The following is a 20172-nucleotide window of genomic DNA, read 5'->3' as shown; positions in this document are numbered from 1 at the left end:
AGTAAATAAGATGTCTTTATATTTCTTATTTGTTGATGCAAGCTTTAAATATTATGCACATTGTTTATTTATAAGTATTAAAACTAAAAAGAATCGTTCAGCAACGACGCACATTCTCGAGTAAAAAGGAGTAATTATATTTGAGTATATATAGATAAAAAGTATTTGGTATGAAGAAAAGTCAAGTAGCTGACACTCAGGCAGAAAAAGGAATAAAAAGGCTGTTTGAACTTAAAAGTCTGATTAAAAATTGTAAGCGTTGATAACAAAAGAAAAACTGAAATTAAACGAATGTTTTTTCTCTTGATTTCATTGATATATTTGTTCAAGAAGATTGTTTTTGATTTATAAATGTATTATAAATATATCAAAGTATATTATAAATATATGAAAAAGTTACAGTTTAAACTCTAATAATAACTAAAAGTAATCAGAAGTCTACAACGTGAAGAAAATTTATTCCGACGAAAATGAATAATGTGGGCTTTATTGATCTTCTTCGGGAGATAAGGTGCAAGAAAATGATATTGATTCTGAATCAATTATTTATTTAGCTTAACAAATTTTTACGTTAAAAATAATGCGGATGTATAATTTTTTGAAAAATTTAACAGTTGGATTTTTTAAGATTTTTACTAAAGAGGCCTAAAGTTACAAGAGGTATGTGTCTGCAAAAAAAGAACTATATTCTTTTTCAAAAAACTCCCTTCATTTATAAACAAGGTTGATGGTCTGGGGAGTATATTGTTAGGAAAGGGTGAGGTCTGGGTTGCAGAGTGTTGTTTGGAAAGGTATAAGGAGATTTAGAACAAGGTTGGGGGTCCGGGGGTTTTATTAAATATTTTCTATGTTCTGTCTCTTCGACGGTATTTAACGGCGCGAATATGGTAAGGTGCGCGGTTAGAGCATCAAACTTTTCAATAACAATATTTAACGCTTATAGTAATAATAACAATAATAACGATAATATTAATAATCGAAATGCAAACAAAAATAAAAATACTACTGGTTTTTCTTCTCTTATTTATCTTTCTTAATATTCGCAATTATTTCTCATCAATATATATTCTCTTAATATTAACTCATACAAATATCAATAAATCAATACAAATAACGCTTATTTAAAGTTACTCAAATATCTTTTCTTACCAATTCTTCTCGTAAGTTTCTCTTTAAAATCTTCATAAATACTTCTCATAAGAGTCATTTTCTCATTCCGTCAACTCCGTTACTGAAATTTTGTCCTACAGCTATAAAAACGCAATTCTTGTACAAGTAACATAAAAAACAGCACCGTGGGTAGTAATACTTATCCTTAATATAACTAGCATTTTATCAGATATTTCCAACTAAAATTTAAAATTTTGTGTGCACAATTGTTAATCAAAAATGTCCACTCCGTAGATGTCCTGCATCTAGGACTATATTGTTATGCTCAATAACTTTTTTTTCTTTTGTATTAAGGCTAATCGGGGACATAATTTGGTGCTTTAGACATGCTAATATATGGTATTTTAATACATGTATTAATTTACACCTTATCCTGTTGTAGCTCTTGTCAAAAACTTGCTGTCCCCCACATTTTTTGTCCACTCCGTTATTACATTCTAAAATAGTCACAGGTTTGTAGTTTTTACTTATTTACTAATTAAAATAATGAAAAAAAGTCCAGTTCTATGGAATTTATTAACATTTAAAGTTATATCGTGCTGCAAGCATTATTTATATAAAAATGAGAGCCTAATTACCTTATTTTAAAAATGATATTCTTATTCGAAGTCTACTCCGTTACGCTTTTTTATTCCGTAAAATTACAAATTTTTATATGGCGTGTTTTAGTACTCTTTAAATCTTTTGGACAATATAGCAATAAAAGATTTTAAAGATGTTTTCCAATGAGTAATAATGAGATATTATTGATTATGTATAATTATGTCTACTCCGTTACTGTCAACTCCGTGATTTCCTCTTAATAATGGAGTTGACAACAACATAACGGAGCTGACATCACGAATATAAAAAAAATCAAAAGCTTTAAACTAAGCTATTTTCTGCATTAAATAAACACGTCAACCATTAGGGACTTACTGCAGCGATAAAATATGATTACCTTGCAGCGTTAAATATGATTACCATATATACGCTGCGTTCTTTTACTTTCAATTTATTGTAAGAGTAATTCGTAAGTATTTTAATATTAGGATTTCATTTATTGTTTGGTTTTTATTTACATTTGACTCTAATACGTTTGGCTTTTAAAATAAATGTAAATCTTGAAATCTATTTTGATAATAATAAATAAATAATAAATTAACTTTTGGTGTATTAACAGTTACAGTTATTATACTGTTTTTCCAAAAGAAATACAACTAGGCATATAACATGAAAACTTCAAAGAAATCTCGTGCTGAAATTCAGAAAGCGTTTCGGGACAGACAGTTAGAAAAAAATGCAGACATATTTCGTGAAAAAGAACGCAAACGTTGGCATATGCGGCGTGAGCAAAAGAAGGTTAAAGTGAAATCAGAATTATCAGAAAGAAAAAAACGAATTGTTCGTCGTTGTTGGCGCGTCCAGAAAGCAAAATTTAGAGCTGCAAAAAGAAAGATTGAAACATCGTTATCAGAGTCACCGGAACGCGAGTTGAGTAGGAATAACGAACGCAAACAAAGAGGTAGAGCAAAGGTTGCTTACCGAAAAACAAAGGCTTATAGAAAAATACAAACATTAACGGACGAGTTGGAAACGTCTAATTGTTCAGCCCAAAAATACAAAAAACGTTGGTTAAGGCTTAAAAGTTTCCTGCCTGGTTTACAAGCAAATTCACCTACAACCACTGATAGACCATCTACTTCTTCTGAAGAAAACGGTTTTATTACAAATGAAACAAGCAGGATGTCAAATTTATAAGCAGGTAATAAAACCCCAAACTCTTCTTTTTCATCAAAAAGTACAACTCCAAACAGCGAATGCCATCGTGGTAATGCATCGCTTGATGCTGAAACACAGGATTTGATCAGAGAGTTTCTTACACGTGATAACAATTCTAGAATAACAACTGGATAGAAACAGACTGTAACAAAAAATAAAGATAAAAAACAAAAGCGACTACTACTCGATTCATTAATAAACCTTTATGAAAAATTTAGCGCGGAATATACGAAAAACAGCATTTCATATACAACGTTTACTCGTTATCGCCCATTTTTTGTCCGCAAACCGTCGGCTAAAGATAGAGATACATGTCTGTGCAAAAAACACGAGTACATACAATTACTTTGTGATAAACTTGTTAACCTGCGTGTTTTGAAAGAAAAAAATATTGAAGAAGTAGTGAAACAAGTTTGTTGTAGTACTGATAGAAGAGAATGCATGTTCAGAGAATGTAACATTTGTTTTAAGTCTCGTGTTCAATTTCAAGCAAAAGGATTGCTAAAAAATGAAAGTATTATAGTTTGGTTCCAGTGGGAAAAAGAAAAACAGGAATATGAAAAGATGGGAGAAAAGAAAACAACGAATGTTTTCAGGAAAAGTGTGAAGCGTGGAACACTTAAAGATCTTAAATTAAAATTCTGTGAATCAATTCGAAACGAGCTATGCAAGCATGTTTTTATAATAAGACACCAGTTCAGAATGTACAAACAATTAAAAGAAACAGTAAATGTGAACGAAGCTGTTATACATATAGATTTTTCTGAGAACTATATGTGCAAGAATTTTGCTGCAATTCAATCTTCACATTTGGGAGCAAGTAACAAGCAAGCTACATTGCATACAGGAGTAATTTATAAAATGGATGGACATCAGTCATTTACAACTATATCCGACTCTTTGAGGCACGATCCTCCTTCTATATGGGCACATCTGGAACCCGTGCTAATTGAACTCAATATAGGTAACCCACAAATTACAGATCTTCATTTTTTTTCTGATGGACCAACCACACAATATAGGAATAGGCAAAACTTCTTCTTATTCTCTACATTGGTATACGAATTAAAATTTAATTTAGCCAGTTGGAATTTTTTTGAAAGTGGGCATGGCAAGGGAGCACCAGATGCGATAGGAGGATCTGTGAAACGTCAGGCAGATCAATTGCTTAATATGGGTTGTGACCTTCCAGATGCAGAAAGTTTACATAATTTTCTTAACAATGGACATTCATTAATAAAGTTTTACTATATTGAGGGATCCAAAATTATTTCTTTTGACTCAAAATATTCCAAAACATTAAAGGCTATTACAGGCACTATGAAATTGCATCAGCTGCACACAGACAGAAAATTTAATGTTTTGTATCGAGATTTAAGTTGCTTCTGTAAGAGGGCTACAGTTTGGACATGCTACAATTTAAAGCGATATATGTTTTCCAAAAACACTAGCACGGTAAAAAAATATTTGTGTATTTTATTATTTTGCTTATTTATTTGCTTCTATAATAGTTAAATTTATTTTAAGTACTTCCGTGAATTTCTTTTTAATATTTCAGAATTTTAACAGTGATGAAAGCATTACTTCGGCCGATGCAATGGATGTCAATGATGACCAATTTCAACATTTAAGCAGCAATATCATTGATCTGGTTAATTTCGATGAAAATTTGAATATCTTGTTGATTGAAGCAAATGATGTTGTGAGCGACCACGACTTTCTTCACATTAATGATGTATGGTAATGATCCAGTAACGAATCGGACAGTATTTGTACATTTTAAATCCGAAAAAGATTTTTGTCGAGTTTCTTTTTTTAAAGACGCTTTACCTTTTTTAAAAAGACAATATACTGAATTTATTTTTATACAAAGATTTTCCCTTTAATTTAAACTGTAACTTACACTGTTTTGCTTTTAAATAATAAATAATTAGCAAATGTCAGTAATGGAGTAGACATTGTCACATAAATTAAACTTTTTATGTCATTAAATTTGGCTAATATACTTAACATGTAGGCTGTAGTTATAGTACCCAGTATATTTCATTTAAAAAATAGAATTTGTTACAAAAGTAATAATAATTCACAGATGTAGTTACATTTATGTTACGGTAACGGAGTGGAAAAAATTATTGGGCCTCATTACTTGATGATATCCAAAAACATTTAAAAAGCAGATTCGTGCAAAACCAAATCTATTTTGTACATCCCTAAAGATAAAATTTACCATACTTGTTAAAATTTTATAGATTGTCCAAACTTTATTTTCATGCAACATTAGTTGCGACAAAACCATCCAACCATGAGAAATTGACTCAAAATTCTCTTTAAATCTTTAAAAATCCTTTTCTCATAAAATCCACTTTTAAATCTCTTAAAACTCTTTTCTCTTCCTCGTCCTCCTCCCTTTCTCCTCTTCTCTCCTCTTTTTTTCGAGCTTTTTAAAGTTTTTGGCTGTTTACAGTTTTAGCACTTATTCATCATTTATTTATATGACAGGCTGATTAAGTCTCCGTGCGCACATCTTTTCTTGGTTGTCGTTATTTTTTTACTTTTCTTTTCGCTTTATTATCTTATTTATATGACGAATTCAATAAGTCTCCGTGTGTACTTCTTTTCTTGGTAGACTTGCCCTTTTCTTCGTTCGAATGTTATATGTTTGAGTCGGGTAAAACTTAAAGATAATATTTACAACTTTCTCATTTTCCCTCCTCACACTATTAATAACCATTTGCCTGTACGGATTATACGAACATGCGTATTGTATTTTGTGATTCACGCTTTTATTTAATTTTTTATTTTAACTGGTTTCTTTATTTTAGTTATTTTAATTACTTAAGTAATCTAAGCTATTGAAATTACGATAACTATTTCATGTTAAATTTTCTAAGTTATTTTATTTAAATTATGTTCTTCATTTTTAAAAAAATATACTTAAAAACAACTAAATAGTAGTCCTTGACAGTCCATCACGCAAAAAATAATCTGAGAAGAGTAAAAGTTAATATAGAGCTCATCTTTCTCTAAACAGCAACAAGGAGGAGAGTTTGAGGAGAGTTTGAGGAGAGATGAGGAGAGTTTGAGGAGAGTTTGCTCCGTCTTTTTTTTGGTAAACTCTAACATTAACTGACATTATAAATTCCTTCCAAACGAATAAACTCTAAGTTTTCAAGTCCCAGACTTCTTATCAAAAGTTTTAAATGACTAAAAGTAATCCTGATGAATCAAATCCAGGACCAGTTAAGAGTTTGTCACTGAACCTTAAACTTGATTTTGCAAAAACTACTTCCTAGTAAATATTTAGAATAGATTTAAAACAGAAAACTTTAATCAACTTTGCAAGTCTTTAGCTTTCCTTACACTCTCATGCAACTTTCTTTTTCTTCTAAGAATAAGGTGTAGAGGTAGCAGAGCTCTCAAAGTTTATTCAATCTTTTAAAAGTATACAAGATTATTTATCTATTGCGAGACTAGTTAAACAAAAAGCCTGACAATTTAGTTTTAACAAGGTGCTAATTTGTTATAAAATAAAACCTGCAAGTGCTCAAAACAACTGTTAACTGTTCAGGGCCAGTTAATTTACGAGGCACCATTCTTATTAAGACAAATGCGGCAATCATTTTTTTTATGTCAAGTTGTCGAGCTCATGCATTTTGAAACAAAATTACTTAAAAGCTTCATGTGCTTGTTTCTCAAGCTTTTGATAAACTTCTGGAATTATGTCAAACGTAAACCAAAAATCATTCGTCTGTTGCTAGTAGAAAATGTTCAATTAAAAACCAAGATGCGATTTCCTTGTTTTTCTTTTTTTTTCTGTTTCTAATTGACCAATAGCAATTTCATGTTCAGCATTACTTTGTTGTAATAGTTGATTAATAATTGTGCGAAACCCTAAAAACGCTAAAGCCAATATGAAATTAAAATTCTCAAGTCTAAAAACTTAAAAAAACTCATGAAAAACAACATCAAAAGATTTTGTTGCTTACAAGTTGCTTTGAAGAAAGCAATTTTTTCATTTTTTTGTTTTACTCTTAAATGAGATACGGTGATTTTCATGAATGAGACATATTCAACAAAAAAGGAAATTTTATAAGCTAAAAACTTCATTTGTCAGTTAGTAACAGTGAAAAGTAAATCTAAAGTTAATATAATCAATTTTTTTAGATAATATAATAGATGCACGTTGCAAATAACGGGGATAAATTAATGATGTTTAAAAGTCTAAGACATAATAAAATAAAAACGTTTTTTGAAGAGCTTATATATATCGTCTATAAGAAAGAAAAACAGTTTCAATCATCAAATTTCAAATTTGAAGTTTTAGTAAGTAAAGCAATCTTGTGTAAAGTAATTAGACTGACAAGTTTTAGACAATAACTTATTCATTTTTAGACCTTTAAAGCGACCCTCTTCAAACTTTGCTATAGTGTCAAGCACGATGAACACGTTCACATCGACCATGTAGCTCCAGACGAGGTACAAGCTATATTTATATTTATACCACTACCTGTGTTTCCTAGTTTTAAGCATAAGTCATGAAGGTATTGATCGCTTGTGCTGCGGAAGTCGGTAGCGAGGAACTGTCGGTTGCTCGCATACCAATCATTAAAGGTAAGGATTTTGGAGAATAACTTGTTAGAGACCATATTTATCTTAGGAGAAACAACGCGATTAGTATCAGCAGGACAGCGACATTATTCTTCAGCTATTCTGTCATTACATAAGCCATTTGAGTATAACAGGTTGTTTCTACCCTCTATTGCAATACCCAAATTCATAGGGTTGAGTGCAGGTAATAACTTTTCTGGCTTACGCGCGAAGCTGACAGAGCTAGGACAGACAATCACAACATATTTCAAATTGTTAATCTATCACAACATATTTCAAACTGTTACTGAATTTTCCAATGACGAAAGATTTTTTCGAAAGCCAGAGCGAAATGTCCTTGAGAACATAGAGCGATTTTTGCCGTTAGTGAGGAAGAAGAAACAGCCTTAAACTTCCTTTTGGGGTTGAGCTTCGTGCTATACATGCTGGATAGAGAAACCATCTTGGTCTAATGGGGAGATATCAATATTTGAAGAATAACCGACTCTTTAATAGAGGTGATAATAAATAAGAGAAGACTGTACTAGTTTGAGAAGCGGAATGCCTGTAGAAGTGGGTGAGGAAACCCCACTTATATTTGAAGAAACTGATTGGGTGGATTAGGAGCAAGATGGATTAGTCCGTGAATCAGAGATTGATAAAGTTGATGAAAAATATCGGGACTATCTCTACAGTCTTATGGCAAACGTGCAAAAACATCCAACAGAAAGATAGATGGAAAACCCGAAACTCTCGAAGGCATCAAAAGATACATCGGTATGAGGAAACCTTAGATCCCGCCAATGATCTCAAAGGCATTGTCTTTTTGGGGTTGTTGTACGCGCCGGCTGCTAGCACCAGGCGCTTGCTCAACCACGCTAGTTGTTGGTTCTTGTTGGAGTGAGGCCTAGAATGGCACCACTACCAGGGAACGGGATTCGACTGGTGAATCAAACTTTTTCTTTCAATTTCATGATTGCACAATGAAAAAGACGAGTGCTACAGCTGCTATGGCGAGTGCTATATAGCTGGGGTCCGCGATAAACTCGCTTGTGAAGCGCTGTTTCTTTACCCTGTGAATTCATTATTTCAACAAAGTGCTGATCACGTTGAACAAACCAAGCAGGACGAGTTAAATCAATATTTTGAACGTTGCTCAACATTAAAGCCAACGGAGCTTTACCTAGACCGAAATAGTGATATATTTCTGCCGAAAAAACACACAGCATGCTGCGGTACTGGGTTATTATCAAGATCATTTTTTAGGGCTGTGTGATAACCCAAGGGATAGAATCTCTTAACCTCGATGAATAATTCCGAGTCATCCCCAAGCAGTGCATCTAGGATCTCCGTCATTATTGACTTTAAGTTATGTCTATAAAGGTTACAAACTGTTACACATGTCAGGGCTGATATACAGATTGCCAGCAAAACCAAGAGATAACATACAAAATCATAGCAGCTCGACACACTTATCACCATAGGTAAATTTTAGTGCAGCGGCATATCGTCTCGAATTGAGGTGCAATCGGATCTCATCAACTTTAGATGAGTCTATATAAGGGAAGGGTCGCTCAGCACTCAGGTCTCTTACTAGCCTGGGGACTGCCAAGTACCTCTGCGCAATGATCCACGGGCTGTTTTTACAAGATAAACACAAGGCCTTTCACCCAGATAGATTTTGACTGGACATTATTCTCCAACTGATGTCTTGTTATATTGACAATAAAAGCTATATAATCGTTAGCAAGGTCTCTACCCCGCACCTTACTATAAAGAAGCAGTTGCTGACGTATATTATAGCGCAGTTATCGGCATTGAAGCCATTGTCTCTTAAGGCTCGGAAAGAACCAAACTTGTATCGAGGACTGAGCTAAGATTTGATATCTGAGATGCTGGGAAGTTAATCGACTACCTGATATTTGCTGAGTGAGCTCGGCAAATGATGGTGAATGATGGCAAGAAATGGATTCATGGCAGCCTCGCTCTCGGCAATTGAAAAATTGACGAGAGACAGCATACAGAATCACAGCTGCTATTTGGAGGGCCATATTCAATGCCATCGCGAGTGCGACTGTTTTCAAGTCGCAGCACAAAAATTCTGAAAACAAGACAAAGGATGAGATAGAGCGCCATAACAAAGCCAAGGAGGTTCTTATTAAGGCGCAGCAAGAGTACTCCCAACAACGCGCCGAGAACCTAAATATAATCAACGCTCGCCTTGCAGCCGAGGATGCTTCCCAGTCACAACTTGACGACTATGTGATGGCGAGCCGTCTCTACCGCGAGATGATGAGAGCCAAAAGTGAGGAAACCGTCGAAGAAATTATCGTCCTAAAAATACGAATTGTCACATTATTATATGCTAAGCGATGATGAGAAGATACGGATAGATCGCTGCAGCCGCATTCGCCGGTGGTGTCATAGGATTATACTACTCGTCTGGCGCGAAACATTATATACAAAACAAAAACGCATCAACCAGCTAATCCAAAGCTTTTCCCGACAGGCTACAAATCTTTGCGACTGATGTGGTAAACCTCTATTTTTGAGTTTTTTTCACCCCTTCAAGTCAGACAATCATCGGCTGACTTAGAGCCTGTGACCACAAACTCCTAGGGATGATGAGACGAGTGCATAGTGACGGATAAGGGTGATCTCGTCTGGCATAACATAGGTGAACACAGGCTCTGGGAGTGCTTATACTACGTTTGCATCAGCATTGACACTAGGAATGTTTCTGTAGGCCAGGATTGCGGTAGCGAGGTCTACATAATTGCCTGACTCTCCTTCTAGTCCAAAGACTGCATTAATCTGTCTTGGGCGTGTAATTACGGCTGACTTCCACTACGCATATAATTGATTGTATGCTGCCTTGAGATAACGCACGAGAGAGCCAAAAGATCTTATAGCCTCCTTAAAACCGACAGCCCTCCGAGCTGGTTGTGACGCTGAAACTCAGCCTCAATAATGTTCAAGAAGTGGTTCTGAAGATTTATCATAGCCATTGTTATTACTTTTTTTTTCTTTCTGAAAATATCTCTTGAGTTTATATCATGGCTTCACGAACTTCTAACAGAATGTCAAGTCCATACAAGCGCCTAACCGAAACTCTGAGAAACTTACGTCCAGCATTGGATGAAACACTTCTGGACATATCAGAGTTTTGGTTAGACACTCAGAGTTTTGGTCAGACACTCAGAGTTTCGGTCAGACACTCAGAGTTTCGGTCAGACACTCAGAGTTTCGGTCAGACACTCCTTCAACACATACAAATCGAGAGACTTTCCGGAATAGAAAAATTCTCTACTCCTTTGTAAGGAAAGGCGACACGATGAAATCTGATAATCTTTAAGTCGCATCAGCTGCAGATAGTATGTTGAGAACTGCCAAAATGTAGATTTAGTTGCCAGCCCCTCACAACATACTTAGGCATATGGCTGGCAAGAGCAAACCTAATGCAGTCCACCAAGCGAACTTCCTATACTTGCCACATGATACCGTGGTTGTCGATGTGGCAATCTGTTACAAAGAAGCGGATCCACTCACCAACAAGACCGTGTTGGAAGTCGCAGATGCTCTCGTTTGCATATATAAGCGTGGTCAGCTGACTTGGCCGCATCTGCTTCAGGTAGATCCCGACCGCGATTTTCTGGGGACTACTACCAAGATCCTCTAGAAGACCTTATTAGGTCTATGATTACGCACACTAATTCAGTAATGAGACAGAAGTGGCAGCCTGCCCTTTCTAGCTTTACTGATGAACCTACCAGACACTTCGTCCATGAAGAGCTATACAATAGTTCCGGATGGAACTGAGTTGCCACTAGATAGGATCATACGACACACACGTAGAGATCGTAGGCCAGGGTCCTGACACCGTCCGACTACATTCATCTTTTGGTGTTGACTTTACTTGCTCGTAGTCACCAATTTGGTGGCCCTGACTCCAGATTGAGACTGGCGTATGCCTCATTGCTTTCTGATCTTTCAGACACTGTTTATAGATCTCATGGCGCGGCTCATTTTTAACCACAGTCTTGCTGACCCCCTTCGCCGTTTTAATACTATTTTTGGGTTCGAGAACCGAGTACATTTTGGGTCTCAGTCTCAACGAACTCTTTGATGAGGTTTCCCTTACACTCATCCAAAAAATATTTATTTCTTATCACTTACATAAAAAATATTTATTTCTCCTAAAACAGAAAAACCGTGACAAAACCAATTATTCTTTATATTGACTAAGTTAATTGAAATCGCGCAGAACTACTTTGCGTAGGAAACAAGAGGACAAAGAAGTTGCACTCCCCCCTTTGTTTGATTGAAGTCAATGCAAATTAGATTTGAAACGACGTGTTATTGCCTAATCTGCCAAATTAATCGTTCAAAGCTGCGAGAAAAACATTCTCTTTAAGAGCAAACCAACAGAACAACTTCAGAAAGAACCAACTCTGCGTTGCAGCACATGCCTCAGCCTATTATGAAAAGGTTTGCCCCAGCAATACTCTTAGAGAAAACCTTCAATCTTTAACAGAAAAAGGTGCAAAAGCAGCCGAACAAACTGCATCTCAAGCTATTTCCAGTAAAAGATTATCCTCGGAGGGAACTATTTTACTTGTTAAGAATCCGGCGGGCATCCACATACCATTACCCCCGGTAAATATTTATATTAAATAATTTTTACATACACAAATTGAAAGAAAGCCTTGACATTAAGAAATGAGACTAAATAGATTTCAGGAAGTATATTTTTGACAAGTTTTTAATTTCTTTACAAACAAATAATTTAAAAGTTTTAGCCAAATTTTTCTAAACAAAGTTTATTATAAGCATAAAACATCCATGTTTTGGTTTCAGATCAAAGTAGTGCCCAGCCACCATCAAGCACTCCAAAATTGACCACTCTAGCTCTTGTAAATCTACAATTAAATACGGGCCTGTCAAACAACGGATTAAAAAAACTGCTACAAATTTTGGATTAAAGTTAAGTGACCAGCTACCCTCCAAATTCAACTCAGCCCATATTATAGGGCAAGTTTGATGGAAAAAAATGAAGAAAGCTTCTTAAAAATGTGGATATGCTGCAACAACTTGCTGATATAAACTTGATTCCCATTATCTTTCACATAATTGAAGCATTCAAAAGTTTCAAATTAGTTTTCAAAGGCTTGCTTTGGACTCATTCTACAGCCGGACATCGGTAAAAAAAATAAAAAGTTCAAATGGTGTTACTAAATGATAACTGGTGCAAGTATAAGACCAAAAATTCACACCGTCTTCTACAACATCAAAGATTTCATCAGTCGCAAAGGATCCCCCTGCGGCCCTATAGTGAACAAACTGTCAAAACTACTCATCAACAATTTTATCAAAATTGAAAAAATAATCATCCAAAGTACAAAGAAAGATTTTTGTGCTGCATAACTGATCTAAACAGTAAGTATGTTAAAAGAACTGCTAGCATGATTTGAGTTATTAGAGATAAGGAGCAGAAAATCATAGCTTACTGTTTGTAATGAACATTTTAACCAACTTAATCCTTAAATGCTGTTAATTTAAAATTTATGAATTTTAATATCACATTTAAAATACTATTGTAAAGTATTTGTGCTAAAAGAGTAAATTTAGCTATTTATTACTAAATTTTTTGGAAAGAAAATCAAAAAAACTAGTGTTAAGTTGTAATCAGATGCTACAGATGCTGTATTTAATGGTAATATAATATAGAAAATAGGGTTTTAATAGTAATTTTTTAGTTTATTTTAAAAGTAAATGTGTTTAAGGTTTCAATAGTCAATAAAAATTTGTTAACAGAGACCAATATTTTGTTTGTTTTACCAACTGGTAATCCTTTGACCTGGTTTTGCACATTTTCTTGCATTTTGGCAGTATTTTATACATTAGGAAAGGCTGAGATTTTCACTCTATGCATAAACCAAGTCAAAGCACGCTTTAAATAGCAAATCAATATTTTGGTCTATAGAATGAAAACGATACATGTAGCAATTGAACAATTATAACAAAAATTGTTGGTATTATTTAGTAGAACACTCATGTAACAATTATTTTGAAAGTTGAGACCAAATATCACAGTAATTGGTAACCTTTTGAAGTGTGAGTAGCAAAAAACTAACAAAATTTAGACAAAAATTGCCATAAATTCTTAACCGGTTTACCAGTACCACTGAAATTTTATCCAGAGGTTGGTGTGACTATAGGCTACATTTATATCAATTTTTCTCGAATTAAATAGTGGTTCTCACTCTACAGGTGTTTTTATTGGCACGCTATGAAGTCAAAGTTTCATTCAACTTGAACACTTAAACTAAATTATTTTCGATGGGCAAATTTCAAAGTTTGCATTTTAGGGTACTTCGATGTGCACGCTATCAACCCATGTAAATGACGTTCTTGGGTCATCTTGGTTGGCATTATCATGATCCATAATAAACGTACTGTCCGTGTCCGTATACAGAAGCTGTGGCTTCAAGCCATGCCTGGTCTTGATCTTGTTGTACTAAAGTCATAAATCAGGCTTTTTGACAAGTCAAGGACAGCTTGTCCAACATAGATTGGCCTGTTTAGCTTCAGACTATTTTTTGTACTGCGAATGGCCACCAGATTGTCATCAAGTATTCTGTGCAATAGGTAGGTAGATTCGGCTAAGAGCCGGTTCACAAACGATCCATTTCACTTGTGCAAACGAGATTGGCTTATATGTCTTTTCCTGTGGTTCTCCATAGGTTTCCCGAACACACTGTTGATCATTAAGTGAGGGTATCCTTTTGGAACTTTAACCGGCTATTTCAGACTCTATACTAGATTTTTCAGACTCTTGGGTATCTTCTTTTATCTTTGAGTGTGCTTCTTTAAACTTAGTGTTAGCTTCTCTCCTTACTTCCGTGTTCATCTCTATATATAGAGCAATCCAAGGCTCCTGCTTGAATTTTACAGACCTATTTATTTTTATCACCACCATCCAAGCGAATTATAAAGCTTGAGGTTGAGGTAGCGTATGACGTACCTCTACTTACTCCTGAGGTTCGGTGCGAGCTTGATACAGTCCTTATACTCACATTGGCGTTTCTCAACAGGGTTTTTCTGATATTTGCTGAGCCAATTTTCTGAGACCACAAGAGCTTCGGGGGCAAGAGGGTGACAATGCTCTGGGTTAATGTCTGTTTCGAGGACATAGCCTTCTAGCGCGCCATCAGCCCTTTCTTTCATCTGGAGACGTTCACCGAGAGCTCAGGGTTCAGAAGCTCAATTTTCTAACATCCGTAACCTTTACCCTGAAATTGATCCCTGTAAAGTGGAGCTCCCCCAGATGTTAGCCGTACTTAGTTGGGCGATCAGCGTTGGACCCCGCTGGATATTTTGAGGAAAGGATGGCCCACTTGAAACAACTGTTATCTAGATTATTTACTTTGATAACAGAGTGCCTGGGGATGCAGGTAGATGTCTTCAAGTAGCTCCTCCTAAGGAAAAGCGGTAAAGGGTTTGCAGCAATTTAGGTGCCAGCCAGATCATTCTTTTACAAACTTTTCCAGCCGGTCTATGATCTTTTCCCTGGATCTTACTTGCATCTCCACGATATCATTTTTATCAAGTATTGCTGCAGCCTCGCTCCTCAGGTAGACGGTCTCTTAAACATTATTTCGTGTCGGGTCACTACCCTCACTATAGAAATCGGCAAGCCCAACGCCTTCCTTTTCCAGTTCGGCTACATGGATTATCGAAACTTTGCGCCCTTCCTCCTCAACATACTTTTTCAACAATTTTCTGATGCATAGCGTCGTGCCAATCAGGAGTCCCAGCGCATCAAACTCTAAATCATGACCTGATGATATGGTTGGCCATGTAAGCTACCTATCCCTCAGACTCATCCCCAGCCAACCCCAGATAATATTTGATAAAATTTTCTATATACATATTTTCTATATTTGATAAAATTTAGAATTTTTCTATAGACATATTTACATTTGATAAAATTTTCTATTGTATATATATGGACAGTTCCATTTTTAACTTACGTTACACGCGGAGCAACTTTAACAAATATTTGCTTATTTAAAATGTAAATTAAACTTTTAACTTTTTTGTATGAAAGCTATTAGTCTGAAGAATAGAATAAACTAAAAAGTTTTGAGTCTAAATAATAAAGGGCGAACTTACTACCGAAAATGGCATTCAACTTAGGTTACCTAGAAAACAAAGTGAAAAATTGTTTCGACTTTTAGGTCGGATTTCTGCGAATCGGTAATGCGGAAGTTTTCACAAGATGTGAATTCTAAAATATTTACAAAAAAAAAGCAAAAAAAAAAAACATCAAAGGTGACCCGGCTACGACCCGGCTACGACCCGGCTAAGGATAATAAACTAGTTACCATGATACTATACATTTATCATAGTCACAAGAATATATTCTTGATTTAACTTATGTTACATCACTTAAGTGATGTAACATAAGTTAAATCAAGAATATATTCTTGTGACTATGATAAATGTATAGTATCATGGTAACTAGTTTATTACTCGGTAACGTAATTACGTTACCGAGTGATTTTTATTGTAGATATTTTATATCTATTATTTTAGAGTGAGATTTTTTAGAGTACGTAACGAAAGAATTACAAACTTCATTCATTAAAAGTAGTTAACAAACGCAATTCTAAATAACTAGTGGCTCTCTTTCTAAGTGATTTTTCATCAACGTTTATGAGAGTTATCAAATCAATAACAGTTTTTTTTTATAGAAGAACAAGAGCAACTTTCAAAAATCAATATTTAAATTATTTCAAACCCCTTGAGAGTTTCAATGAAAAACGCAAGATTTCATTTTGTAAACAACAAAAACTTTAACAGTGTCAGAAATTTGGTGAGCTCATGTTGCGTTACATCATCATCAATAAATTTGGTAAACTCATGTTGCGTTACATCATCATCAATAAATTTGGTAAACTCATGTTGCGTTACATCATCATCAATAAATTTGGTGAACTCATGTTGTGTTAAATTACGTTACACAAATTAAAATGTGCTTTAAATAAGAATCTTTATTCAAAACTTTAATTGCAATAACATAAGATTTAATATGTTCGCACATATATTTATTTAAAAAAAATTGTTTTAAAAAAATTTTGAATAAATGTAACTTTTCGATGTTTAGTTTAACTTTTTGTTACATGAAAATTGTAAAATTTCTATCGCTATTTTCTTAAATTTTTTTATATACAAAAGTAAAATATTTGACCACGATAAATTGCACATGACAGTTCCTTTCTCAAAGTAAATTAATTTGGATTATGCAAATAAATTCATATTAAAATAGCATTTTACAATAATACATTTTTAATCATGCGACAATATAAAAAGCCTTACCTTTCGAAAACATTATGACTTAAATAAATTAATTTTAGTTTTAGTGGAATATTTTAAGTAAAATTTCATGTGTCTACATCAATCCTCATCTGCTAAATGTTAACAAAAAAGAGAATAAAATTTGATTACTGTTTCATTTTCCGCCGTGAAATTGCACTTATCCTATATTAATATAGAAAATATTATATTTACAAGTTTATATAGCTCAATATAACTGTAATAATCATTCATATTTACCGTGATAATTTATTTAAAGTAAGCATCGTGAAGCAATATGTTACAAATTTTAATGCTAAACCTTTGAAATAAGTTTTTAGTATACTAATTATAATTAAAATTAATTACCATTAAAGATCACTTTACCAATAAAATTAGTAACGATTAAAATCAATTACTATTAAGCCACTGTCTAAACATATTTTTTTTTTCTGGGCACACTGGCTCATTTTGGGATTTATGTGAGACATAATAATACGCATAGTTCCGAAAAATTTAGACGATTTGGAGTTATGATAATTTTGGGAAATCACTTGAAAATTTAGACGATTTGGAGTTATGATAATTTTGGGAAATCACTTGAAAATTTAGACGATTTGGAGTTATGATAATTTTGGGAAATCACTTGAAAATTTAGACGATTTGGAGTTATGATAATTTTGGGAAATCACTTGAAAATTTAGACGATTTGGAGTTATGATAATTTTGGGAAATCACTTGAAAATTTAGACGATTTGGAGTTATGATAATTTTGGGAAATCACTTGAAAATTTAGACGATTTGGAGTTATGATAATTTTGGGAAATCACTTGAAAATTTAGACGATTTGGAGTTATGATAATTTTGGGAAATCACTTGAAAATTTAGACGATTTGGAGTTATGATAATTTTGGGAAATCACTTGAAAATTTAGACGATTTGGAGTTATGATAATTTTGGGAAATCACTTGAAAATTTAGACGATTTGGAGTTATGATAATTTTGGGAAATCACTTGAAAATTTAGACGATTTGGAGTTATGATAATTTTGGGAAATCACTTGAAAATTTAGACGATTTGGAGTTATGATAATTTTGGGAAATCACTTGAAAATTTGTGCGTTTTTCTAAATATATAGAAAAATTAAATGTTTTGCATAATCCTTATGTATAAAAAGATTTTCAAGTTTCGATTATTCACAGAAAGCTCTTTGAAATTGGTGGCGTTTAAAAGTAGTTAGAGCTTTTTACCAAACGCAGGGAGTTAAAAGGTGTTTTGGTTAAAAACATGTTTTCTTCCAAATCACATCTTTATTTGTAGCTGTTTTTAACATTCCTTACTAGAATACAAAAACCTTTTTATAGTCCTCATCATGAAAGAAACACCAAGCTGGGTGTTTTTAGTACAGTTGCTGAATAATGTTTTACCCTAAAAGAGTACTTTGAACTCACATTTATTAATTTTAAAGTTATACAGAAAATGTTTGTCAACTTCAATATTTACATTTGTAACATGAAAGTTTGCAAAATTTCTCTGAAGAACTTTTAGAATATTCTGACTTAGTCACATGTCTTTTGTTTTCAGTTCTGCTCTGGTTTATAGCCAGAATGAATCTTTCTTCACTCTTCCATAAACCATTTTAGAGGCTTCAGATGTGAGTTTTACAGCTCTTTCTACCGATTGAGAATTGTTTAGCAGGTCAAAGAGAAAGTTGATTACTAGTTTGAATAGCTTGATGTAACTCATTTGAGGAAATGTTAAAAACAGATATTGCCTCTGCTTGGTCCACATTACTTAACTGCCAACTTCCTTTCGGCCCTAACTTGGATATTAGGTTCTTTAAATTTTCTCTTTCCAGAACAGGGACCTAAAATAAGTAACTTTAATATTAAAAGCATTTTAATTTAAAGTGACAGCAAATGAAATATGAAGCCACGGTCAAATGATTAGAGATGAGCAATTGACGCTATTTTCTTTCCCTAACCTACCATTTTTGTGAAGTGTAACTGTAAATGCCTAATAATACTTGTAAAAAAAAATTGCATGAATTACCTTTCTACTTTTCTCACAGCGACAAACTATGTGTTTCATTGTGCACTCACTTTTCCGACATCCAACTCGTCGAATTGTTTATTATTTTACTATTACATCAAATGTACAAAATATTTTTTACATAGGGGTCTGTAAACCTTGGAGGATTTCCATCTATCCTTATAAAATCACTTGCGCTTAACATTAAAAAATTTGTACCTATCTTTACAATCTTCAATAATTGGTAGATCGCACCGACAAGCAGACAGGTCAAGTAATGTTTCCATTTTCTTTTCCAGCCAGCGTCTACTGAATTTATGGTTTTTAGATTGAATCCGCTCAGCGCATAACAGTTTTTGAAATTTTCTGGACATTTTGTTTTTCAATGGTTCGTCTTTTATCAGAAGGAGGTTCGGATTAACTCTATACCAAAGCTTTTGCAAGTAACTACTGACCTTTGTCACAATTGATACAGAATCAGTTTTATATCCATTAACTCTTTTTCAATCTTGTAACCGTATTGAATTAGCTGTTTGTAAGTTGGCAGATCAATCATGGGTAAATCAGAGCGTTTTCTAGCAAATCTTCCACAGTTGTTCAGAGTTTGTATAAAACCTTCGCATGTCATCCAACCTTTTTTTGAGCTGATTTTGATTTTACAATATGAATTATCTGAAATTAGTTACACACTGTTTCTCCCTTATTTACGTTGTTTTTCATTAGTATTAGTATAAGTATAAGAAAAAATTTTTAAAGTAAAAAAATTGAGTAGGAAACTGTTCTTCGTTGCAAATTAATAAAAAAAAAAAATTGTTATGGAAATTTAAAAATGATACAAATGTTGCGTTCATTTTTGACGCTTAGTAGATTTTATCCCCGACTGAGTGAAGATCCTAAGTAAATAGATTAAATAGCTAAAATTATTTATCTGAAAAAATCTTGAGTAATCACGGAAATTGCTAACGGTGAATTCAAATGAATCAAAGTATGCACAAAATTAAAAGCCCCGTTCACACTCTGTGAAAAAAACATCTAAAAAAAAATTTCCGTTTCTTTTAATTTTTATGTTCAACCGAGCGTAAGAGTGAAGAAAGACTGATTATCCAATAAAGTTAATCGAGAGGCTCAATTCCGTATTTTTCGGATAACGCAAACGAGGTTTTAATAAGTGCTCACCAAAACCAGTTCCTACGTACAAAGAATAAGCTTTTAAACATCCAGAAAAAAAAAATTAGTTTGCTAGAAATTCTTTTATATTCCGTACTT

The 20172-nt window shown here is 33.7% G+C and overlaps 1 protein-coding gene, 1 long non-coding RNA gene and 1 pseudogene across 3 annotated transcripts; 2 read left to right on the top strand and 1 right to left on the bottom strand.

Moving 5' to 3' along the window:
- Positions 1 to 2358: 2358 nt before the first annotated feature.
- On the top strand, positions 2359 to 4778 carry LOC149876929 (uncharacterized). Its single transcript, XM_090074453.1, has 2 exons — positions 2359 to 4386; positions 4490 to 4778. The coding sequence occupies exons 1-2, from the start codon at positions 3373 to 3375 to the stop codon at positions 4673 to 4675; spliced, it is 1200 nt and encodes a 399-aa protein (XP_089930579.1). The 5' UTR covers positions 2359 to 3372; the 3' UTR covers positions 4676 to 4778.
- Positions 2383 to 3127, top strand: LOC149876930 (uncharacterized; annotated as a pseudogene).
- Positions 4779 to 18296: 13518 nt separating the features above from the next.
- LOC149876928 (uncharacterized) lies at positions 18297 to 20163 on the bottom strand. Of its 2 annotated transcripts, XR_016448422.1 has the most exons (3): positions 19126 to 19591; positions 18928 to 19016; positions 18297 to 18742 (listed from the first exon to the last, which is right to left on the bottom strand). It is a non-coding gene; the product is annotated as an uncharacterized LOC149876928 (long non-coding RNA). The 2 variants fall into 2 exon arrangements; XR_016448421.1 differs by having other exon boundaries at positions 18928 to 20163.
- Positions 20164 to 20172: the final 9 nt, after the last annotated feature.

This window comes from Hydra viridissima, unplaced genomic scaffold, assembly GCF_058129835.1.
Source record: "Hydra viridissima isolate aposymbiotic clone 2 unplaced genomic scaffold, HvirCarnegie_v1 scaffold_17, whole genome shotgun sequence".
Taxonomy (NCBI): Eukaryota; Metazoa; Cnidaria; class Hydrozoa; order Anthoathecata; family Hydridae; genus Hydra; species Hydra viridissima.
Note: the sequence above shows the minus strand (reverse complement) of the source record. Positions and strands in the feature narration are given on the sequence as shown.